Below are 10,281 nucleotides of genomic sequence, written 5' to 3'. Positions count from 1 at the left end.
TGGCTTCTAATACTCAGTATAGCAGTATGGATAAATAACCCATTTAAACTAGACATATTGCAAGATCTAATTTAAAAACTTATTCTAGAAATGTTTTCTGGGCCTACCAATTTTGTACAAGACTATGCTCACCATATGCAACACTCTGGCCAAAGATGACATGCATCCAAAGGATGGATCTTGAGATTTAAATAAAAGTGTATTAAACTGGTATTTAAAATAGAGCAAGATACATTGATCAAATGAACAACTTTATGTAACAAAAGTTGTAGATCTTGTTTCATAGAATTCAGAACAGTTGATTTTGTATTTTTTTATTTTTCTATGATTTTATATCGATTTTACAAGTTCACTGTTTAATGCGCCCTGGGCGCCAAGACCTAAATGTAAATTTTTTTTACATTTAGGTCCTGTCGTCCACTGGATGGGCGACAGGCACCCTGTCGCCCATTAGGGGGGCGACAGACACCCATTTTTGAAAATTTCCCTATTCGGCATATATTTTTGAAATTTTGTTTTTTTTAAAATATAAAAATGAAAAAAGCGCTTCCAGACCTGGGCCGTCTCCAGGAATTTGGGCCCAGGTGCGAAATGCAAATTGGGCTCTAATTTTTTTTAAAATATTTGGTCTAATACTACTAATTAATATTGAGCGAGTGCTTATATTTTTTTGTCTCTTCATGTACATTTTAGAACAATTTTCACTACTGCAAAAATAATTTGCAGGAATATCCTATTTTTTCTATAGGCAATCAAAATGTAACCCACTCCTATAAAGGGAGCGGGGTTACTGTAGCACCTGACCCACCCTACAAAAGTATTTTTAGGGCGGGCGGCGCCATTACCTGCTCTTGAAAATAGGGCTTGTTTTTAGAGGTGGGTGATGGTGTCACCCGCCCCCTATAAATTGATTTTTAGGGGCGGACGACGCCTCCACGCGCTCCTAAAAGCTTTCGGATTAATCTAACTACTAATTAAGTCACTATGGCTCGTATAATTATCAGATTATAGAACAAATAAAAAATTTAAGCCTTTATTGATTAATCTAACTACTAATTAAACCTACATCTAGATGTTTCAATTTTTAGTTTTTGAAAAGGAGCAACGATAAGTGATTACTTACACCTTGGTTCGAGTATTTTATAATTGACTTACTGTCAACCAATTTTTACCAAAGCACCAATCAGTTGGACGACTGATCTTCAAAATACGTGAGTACCTAACGGACGGACGTGTTGAGAGTTAGGGACGGACATACAGACCTATACCTATATCTGGCCTTGGGAGCCCACCTATTTGGGGGCCCTCTGCGAGCATCCACCTCGCACACCCTCATCAACGGGCCTGCTCCAGATGCGTCGAGGCTCAGCCGCTCAAACCCTCCTATCCTCTCTCCCACGGGCCGCGGCCCCATCCGGCCGCCCAGTACTGCGGCCACCCCCGCCCCGCTGAGGCCGAGCGGCCACCGAGCAGCCGAGCCCCGAGGCGATTCACCGGTCGAGCAGCCGCTGGCCGCCGGGAGCGGGACACGGGAGGAGAGGGGGAGAGAGAGAGTCGGAGAGACGACAGAGGCCGAGACCGAGAGAGGAGAGGCCCGCGGGGGGGGAGGGCGAAGGCTGGCTCGGTCGGCCCGCTCGGCTGTTGTTTGGGCCGTGAAAGAAAGTTGGGCTCAAGTGGCCAGCCGAACAGCCTAGTTGCTCCGGCCGCCGGACGGGCTTCGTTTTGGACCTCCAGACACGTCGAGGCTCAGCCGCTCAAACTCTCCTATCCTCTCTCCCATGGCAGAAAATTTTAGGGGGGGTTAAGGGGGATTTTAGGGGTTCTCCGGCGGTAGGGGTGCTTTAGCCCCGACCGTTAGATCCGCCACCGATAATATCACTCGTCTGCTTAGAAATTTAATGTTCGAACCATCAGATGTTGCCGAGGTAATTAAATCAGATACAAGGATCTCCAAGACAATGCCTCAAGAAGAAAATAACATCAAAGACGTCATCGCCGCCTCATCTATCAAATTAGAATTGGGTTTTCACCTGAAGATTCATCAAAATTTATGTAGATAGCGTATTGGCAATGCCTTCAAAAGGAAAATCGACGCAAGAAACATAGTCATTGCCGGCTATCATGTGGCTGGACTGGGATTTCTCCCTGCACTCTTCGAAGCCACCTCCACACGCCTGCGCCCATCAGGAGCACTTGCCGGCAGCCAGGCAGCGTCCGAGGCTGACTCTCCACCAGCGGGCTGCAGATGCCATTGCTACCTCCCAATCCCGCCGTCGCGCCGGCACCATGGCCGAGCCACCCCCGGATGGGAGCCAGCAGGCATGCCGCTGCCGCGAAGCGCGGTTGCGCGGGCACCCGGTAGGGAAGTGCTGGGGGTGCGCGGCCGAACTGGTGCTGGGAAAGGGCCGCGACCCGACGCCACGGTGTTGACGCGCTCCCCCAACTCCAGCCAAGGGACAACCCCAGCAAGGACGCCGCTGCCGGGACCGCAACCTCTTCCAAGGGCTAGGCTTCCGGCGCCGCAGATGGGGGAGGCGGGGGACGAGGTGAGGCAGATACGGCCACGAGCAAGGACCGAGGAATGGAGTAGTATGTAGTAACACAACACCATGCAAAAACGGAGCCGGTCACACTGCCACCACAACCTTACCGAGCCGTGCCAACGTGATCGCGCCAGCGCAAGCGAGTCAAAAGGTACGGTACAAAGGCTGGCGGTCGGCATCGACATCAACATCGTATCCCGCGCCCACCGTTCCTCGCCCGGATATAGGAGTACCACTCCGTACCTGCCAATAATTCTCCGAGTCCGACATCCAGTTCGTCTGCGCTTCGCAGCAAGCAGGGCATTGATGGGTGAACTTGGCTGTGAGACTAGTCTTGCAGGAGCCTGCCTGTACGAGTGCGCAAGCTCCTGCAACCTGACGGGACATGATCCGGGGCAGACGATTGATTGATTATTCAGCAGTTGCACAACATTGCAACTGAATTGAGCCATTCCCTCTTCAGAGCAGATCACAGTAATGGGGTGCTACCCGTGCCATGGCAGGTAATTCGGCGTTTCAATCGCATCATATTCACAGCGACAGTCGCCAACAGGAAGGTGAAGCCAAGAACCACAAGTCAGGAGAGGAGCACAGAAAATCAAGAAGAGATAGATGCGGGAGGAAGACGACGACGCGAGAATCCGATCCCCCCATCCGTTCCCAGCCTCCAGTCGTTCGTTCAGTACGGTTCCCCCATTCATTCCTCGATGGCGCCGAGCTCCATCTTGCCGCCGTCCGCCTCCGGGATGGCCACCAGCACCGGCCGCCAGCTCCGCCGCAGCAGCAGGCTCCGCAGCCCGCCGGAGCCGAACCTGCGGCTCCCCCGCCACGCGCCGCCGCCGCCAGGATCCGCGCCCGCGCTCCCGCCGCCGCCGCCATCTTCCTCGTCCTCCTCGCCGCCGCCGCAGTCGCAGCTGCAGCCCCCGCGGCGGCGCCCGGCCTCCGGGGACGCCACGAACAGATCCCGCAGCGTGCGGCCCCCTCCGCCGCCCGCCCGAACCCCGCCGAACAGCGGCCTCCTGACGTCGCCGTCCTCATCCTCCCACCGCGCGGCCGCCAGGGGCTCGCCCCCGCCGCCACGGCGGCAGAGGAAGCGGCGCAGGCGTCCGCGGCGCCTAGCGCTGGCGCTGGTCCCCGCGCCTCCACGGGCCCGGCGGCGCAGGCGGTACCCCGGGCTTGCGGCCCCGGCCGCGTAGGCCGGCGCGGGGCTCCTGGACGGGCTCGGCTCCCCCGCCGCGCACCGCGTCGCCAGCAGCTTGAACCGCTGCGGCAGCGTCGCCATTGCCGCCGCCTCCCACCCTCTCTCTCTCTCTCTCTTTCTGTGTCAGTGGTGGCGTGCTGCGTGATTTGGATGCGGGGCTTCGGGGCCCGTGCAAGCGTTTTGTCCGCGGCGAGGCCACGTGATCGGCGGGGAGGGGACGGTGGAGATGGGCCTGGCCGGGACGGATCAACGGAGGAGATGCGCTGCGCTTTTGCTGGGAACGGGAAGAGATCTAGAGAGGGGAGGGCCGCATAATGGATGGCTCAACCGTGCAGGACCAGAGGTGTGGTCTACAAAGGGTGGCATATGATTCCCCTTCTCCACCATAGGCCATGCCATAGATTGATGATTGGATGGTGATTTTGAGGGCATTTTGTGCGCGCTTTATGTTATGTATGGCCATTCCATTCCATCATGCTTTTTTCCCCTCTACTGATTCTAGGATAATGTAGCAAGTTGCTCCAAGAATTAAAAGTCTACAACCGGTGATCCTCACATGCATGGTAGTACTAGCCAGGGACAGTAATTATAGGGAGTTCTGATCATGTTGTTGCATACTACGTACCGGCTATGCGCAAAGTGGAACATGTCTTGGATGGACAGAGTCACAGAGCATATGGCAGCCGAGGAAATGCTTCGATTATATAATTAAGGACCTATCATATTATTTCTATATTACTAGTGATACAACTGGAAAAAAAATAGACTGGCCAAAACCAAACTACTCTACACGTGTGATGATGGGAAGGGTGTATTTTAGTCAATTTTGAATGTAGGATAAATCTTTTTAGAATAAAGAATAATAATATTATGCAAGTTAAAGTAGGTACGGTGTTAACTTCAGTTTGGACCAGCAATACGTACATACAAGAAATGCTGCTTCCAAATAAGCATCTGTGGTAAGATAAAAATACGTGACCAGTGCGACCGCCCCATTCTCATTCTCTCTCCTTACCATATTAGCAAAGTTGTATTAGCAAAGTTGATAATATGGTATATATAATTTAGTGCTATTAAATCCTCCATAAAGCCCCGGTTGAAACTGGCCGTCCAAGATGAACTGAAAACGTCATCTCGCAAATTAAACGTTAAATCGTGACACAATGAGAGCTGAGCTGAACGCGCCCATCTATATTTATTCGGAGATCGAGCTGTGGTTGGCGAGGCGCATGCAATTTAGGTGGTGCTCCTCTTTTCTGTGCGGTTGCCAATTGCCAGGGTACTACCTGCATAGTAGGGATTTAATTCAGGTTCATGCATGATTAATAAGCATTCAGATTTAAGAAGAAAGAAAAGTGATTGCCAACTAGTATAAGGTAGTGCTTGGTTAGAGAGCGAAGTAGGATGCAACAGTTCTATTCTGAATTAGAGGGATCGAATGGCTCTATACTCCGTGTTTGGTTCGAGGCAGGGGCGGAGCTACATGTTAGCGTCGATGTCAGCTGACATCAGCGATTTTCCTCAAAACTAGTGAAAAACACTATTCAACACTGTTCATTCACAGCAATGACACCGATCTCTAATGAGGCTAACATCGGTAGCTCCTGCGTCTGGCTCTGCCCCTGGTTCGAGGGACAGAGTCGCTCCATTTTTTATTTGGTTGGGGGGATGAGGATGAACCGGCTCTTATTCCGTTAACCCTCTTTTTGCGGGGGGGCCACCTGTTATCCACTACTACCATTCTCCCTCACCTCACCTTCCTGAGGGCAGTTGCTCGCCGCCACCCGCCACTGCCCCTTCCTGAGGGCCGGCACTATCGGTGTTTACCACCAAGCCTGCTCAGGGAGACTCTTAGCAGTAGGGTTTGTATGTAGGGATCGACTACTCTAGAACTCGATGGTACAAAGAACACAAAGATTTAGACAGGTTCGGGCCGCGAGTTTGCGTAATACCCTACGTCCTATGTGGTTTGTATTGCCTTAGGTGTTGATCGTTTCGAGGGGGTCCCTGTCCGCCCTTATATATCCGGGGGGACAGGGTTATATGAAAAGTCCTAGCCGAGTACAGTTGGAGTCCTACTACAACTCAATCGGATAGTTTCCTTTGTACTGCAGCTAGTTCTACGCCTATTCGAGTAGTTACAAAAGAGGTAAGGTACATCCGTGAACTATCCCTTACTCTAGAACATTCTATGCCTATAAGCAGTCCCGCTGCCCCGGGTCTGACAAGCCCCCGAGCTCTTCGTAGCCGAGTCCTGCAGGCGTCGAGTACTTGGCTGGGCGTCTTCGAGTACTTCAAGTAGTTAAAACAACCTTCTGGTTGTTTCTGGGCCTTCCTTTAGATACGTCGAGTAGTCCTCCAAGTACTTCCGTTTGATCCGAGGCTGTGAGGTGCTCAAGCCCCGAAATCTTGTTCATATATGGTGCACGAAGTACTAGCGCTCCATATGGAGTAGCCCCCGAGCCTTAGGTTGAATCGCAGAATCAGGCTGAGGGTCACTTCAGTCTTTTTACTTTTTTATTTTCCAAAAAATTTTTAAAAAATAAATCTTTGATGCCTAGATCCCGCAGCCCCCAAGTCTTAAATCAAAATTCTTTTTGCTGCGAGTAGCCAACGAGCGTAGATTTGGAATTAAGGATTTAAGACGTGGCATTAGATTTTATCCTTCAAATTATTTGCAGGATTCATCAGATCCGAAATCCGAAAAGACCTCTTTTTCGGGGTAAAATCCCCAGAAAAATGATACAATTGGATCCGTCATACTGATTGCACCCGAAATAACTTCAGGAATAAAACCCAGGATGTACAGCTCTTTATTCAGTGCTCACGTGAGACGTTACTATTTGGAAAATCTGCGTTACTGCATCTTTGACTGCGTCCGTAAATGCTGCCATTAATGTGTCCGTGAAACGTGCACTGTTGATTCATGGGGTCTCCTCAGTAAGCCCCCTTGTGGCTATAAAAGGCAGGGGAGAGGCTTTTGCCAGAAGCATCAAAGTGTAGCAACCATGGCTTTTTCTTGGTGTTCTTACCCTCGTCCTCCTCAAGTTTGTGTAGTCCTTTCCAGCGAGAGATGCTAGAAGAGAACTTGCGAGTGACAAGAGAAGCCCCTGCTACCTCATCCTACCACTCCCTTGCTCTCATTGGATCCATTCTGAACATCATGTTCTTGCATCTTCCAATGAGGCAAGTTCTTTGTGGACTGGTTGAGTCTAATTGTGTCATACTCTTGGAGTTCCCAGGTTGAGACCACCCAAGAACTGACATCTCTGGTAGGAAGCTTGATCTTGCCACAACGTATCTTGGGAGAAGGAGAAGTTTCTCCAGAAAATGCTACAAGAGGACTTGCGAGGTGATTACTGTAATCTGCCTCCATACTGTTGAAACTTTTCTCCCAGGATACATGTATCGTTATTCCCTTGATGGGAATAACAAGTTTGTACTTTGTCACGACCTCGGGCCGATCCAGCTGCAGCAGGTTTCCCAGGAAGCCAAGAAATGTGCGTGCAGACCCGAGTCATTTGTAAAGTTATGTAATAAAAAGTATTCGAGTTGTAATGTCGAGTAGTTGTACTGTGTCCAGTACTTACCCTTGTTCTGGAATGTAATCCCAGGTAAGGAAAGAATAGTCGAGTAGTCGACTAGGGATGTGAGTGTTTTCTTTTTCTAGAATATAATCTCAGAAAAAGGAATGTCTCTTTAAAATCCCGTTGTTTCCGCGATTTGCAACTGATTGTTGGCTTACTAAAGGTTTTTACCATGCTGCCACCGCTATTATAAAACGAAATGGTAACTTAGGTTTTACCCCACCGGCCGCCATTTGTTTTCACTCTCGAGCCCTCAGATCTAGAGTTCTTGCTTCTCTTGCACTGCCCATCCTCATCCTAGGGTTTCTGCAATTGTATGCGCGTGAAGCGACCCGTGGATTTTCGGATGGCACCCAAGAAGGCAGTGAAGGGGAAAGGTGTGGATGCAGAGCCGACTCAAGAGGAAGGCTGGAACATAAGTGTTCCCAATCTGACTTAGAGTCTTTGGTAAAGCAAGGCCTTTTGTCTCCCAGATCTGCTATCCAATGGCTTCCTGCCTTGGGGAAGGATCATCCGTATGAAAATACGGGGGAAGTTGTTGCTTTCACCTCATTCTTGGAACGGGGATTGGGGTTTCCTTGTTCTTCTTTCTTTTTTGGACTCCTGCACTGCTACAGGATCCAGCTGCATCATCTGACCCCCAATTCCTTTGTTCATATTTCTATCTTCGTGCATTTGTGTGAAGCGTTCCTGGGCATCGAGCCCCATTTTGAGCTTTTCCGATTCTTTTTCCATTTGAAGCCTCAACCCGACTCCTTCATCTTAGATGTAGTAGGAGGTGCGGATATCCAACTTAGGCAAGGGAAACATAGAGAGTATACTCATATAGTCTTAGTAATAAGGTGATCGAATGGAAATCCAAGTGGTTCTATGTCAAGAACCAGTCAGGATGCTTTTCACCTATTACTCCTGACCCTCCAATCCAATGGCCCGAATGGAATAAAAAACCAGTCAACGAGAGTCAGGTTTCTGAACTTACTCGAACGAATTGCTGATTTGAGGCAAAATATGTTGACTGGAGAAGCTGTTGTTTTCGACTGGATGAAGTAGAGGATCCAGCCATTACAGGCTCGAGGATCGCTTGGATTCCAGTATCAAGGAACAGCTGATCCATCAAGATACTCGAAGGAAGAGATCTCGGATGATGTAGCTTTTAGTCAAATGCAACGACTGCTGAGGAACGTAAAGAAAGTTCTGATTGTTCCTAATACCTTTTCTGCTGCAAATCCGCCGAAGCAGGTACTTGATAAGAGTAGTCGATACGTAGAAATCAAGTACTTTACCATAGTGTAAATCTGATAGGATTTGCTTTTTGTAGGAGGACGTGGATCACTTTAAGAGTAGTCCTTCGCTACCAGGCATTTATTCGCCCTTTTGTTCTTCCAATTTCCTCAATCTGTTAATCAAATCTAAGTATGTCCATATGAGATTTCATACAAACAATACTTATGGATAATTTTGATTGCGCAGATGAAGAAGAAACTGGAGGGAGGAGTGATAGGGATCTCAGCCCTACTCCGAGTGCCGATACCCAAACCGGGCATCCTAGAGGTACTCGATCTGCGGCGAGGAAGCGTCGTAGCTCCTCCCAGACTACTAGCGATAGGTAAGTAGCTGGGTGTTTTTAGAATCGAGTACTTCTGCCTTCGATTTGCTGATTTGTATTTTGCTTTTCAAGCTCTGCGGCTAAAATGCCATAGATTGTATCATCTGGGGATGATATTGTGGTGGGACAAACTGTCCCCTCTACCATAGTGGACCCATCGAGTGGGATTGGGGCTACTCCTTCAGTGAGTAGTTCCAATGTAAATAAAACTATGGATGCGGGTAACCTGGCCATGATCACAAAGCCTGCCCGCAAATTTGGCATCAAGGGTTTTACCCTAATAAGAGCTCCTGCGTAAGTTCCTTAGAACTTGTAGCCATAGGATCTGTTTTTTGAGTCTAATAGTTTTTAACTACTTTGTCCTTGCAGAGATACGGTCCTGGAGGGGGACGTGGAAACTGAGAACAACTCTGCTTCCCAGTCGGGGGTGGCGAAGCCCCTGAGCACTCCTGAGATGAGTGCTTACGATGCAGAAGCCATGGTCGACTCCATGCTTCGGGATTCTCCGTTGCCCAACTTGGAAAGGGGCAATGAGGAAATCCCGGAGGGTGATGGAAGCGATAAGCTTCCAAAGGAAGGAAGAGGCGAGAAGCTTCCTGAGGGAGGCAATGATAAACAGCCTGCGGAGACCCCTACAGGTAAGCTTTTAGTACCTCGTAGGAAAAGTTTCCTTTTATTTGCTCTCAATGTGATTAAGTAGCATGTTCCTCCTTTATATTCCCAAGTCACAGGGAATACTATAAAGAGGACAGAGGATGTGCCCAAACGGGCTGTATCTAAAGTGCGTGCGAGTACTTCCTAGATCACATCGGGAAGTAACTTGCTGCGAGAGAAGGTAGAACTTGCTATCAAGCTACTGGAGGTAAGTAGCCGAATGTTTCGAGTACTTTTAGAGTAGATCGAGTAGTGTACTGATCTTTTTTTTACAGGAGGCACTGGGACGGAAGGGTGTCCAGTCCTCGGATGAGACAGAGCTAAATGCTCTCAAGGAGAGGGTTAAGACGCCCTCGTCTGAGAAAACTGCTCTCGAGGGAAAACTGAAGAAGCTCTCCCAGTCAAAGAAAGGTTAGTCTTTAGCATTTGATATGCATTCGACTAGTAGATCTGCTTGGTATTTATAAGTTTTTTTAATCGAGTACACAGCTTGTGCCAAATCTTTAGAGATTCAGGAAAGCTTGGTACTGGATCTAAAGATACTTATGTACCAAAACACAGATGAGATAGAGAAGTTTAAGAAGATCAAGGAGGACTCTGATCGGGAGGCGGCATCGACTCTGCAACAGCTCCAGACCCTGTCGGAGTCACGAGACTCGATGCATCGAGAACTCGTAGGCTTGAGGGAAG

General features: G+C 49.1%; 1 protein-coding gene across 1 annotated transcript; it reads right to left on the bottom strand.

Moving 5' to 3' along the window:
* Positions 1 to 2,973: 2,973 nt before the first annotated feature.
* Positions 2,974 to 3,979, bottom strand: LOC120677268 (circumsporozoite protein-like). Its single transcript, XM_039958416.1, has one exon. It carries the CDS (start codon positions 3,823 to 3,825, stop codon positions 3,241 to 3,243), a length of 585 nt encoding a protein of 194 aa, XP_039814350.1. The 5' UTR covers positions 3,826 to 3,979; the 3' UTR covers positions 2,974 to 3,240.
* Between the last annotated feature and the right edge of the window lie 6,302 nt (positions 3,980 to 10,281).

The sequence above is a fragment of the Panicum virgatum genome, chromosome 6N (genome assembly GCF_016808335.1).
Source record: "Panicum virgatum strain AP13 chromosome 6N, P.virgatum_v5, whole genome shotgun sequence".
Taxonomy (NCBI): Eukaryota; Viridiplantae; Streptophyta; class Magnoliopsida; order Poales; family Poaceae; genus Panicum; species Panicum virgatum.
Note: the sequence above shows the minus strand (reverse complement) of the source record. Positions and strands in the feature narration are given on the sequence as shown.

Bases quoted from the DNA above. Each gene is read 5' to 3' on its own strand.
- LOC120677268 (XM_039958416.1), bottom strand. From the start codon at position 3,825: ATGGCGACGCTGCCGCAGCGGTTCAAGCTGCTGGCGACGCGGTGCGCG.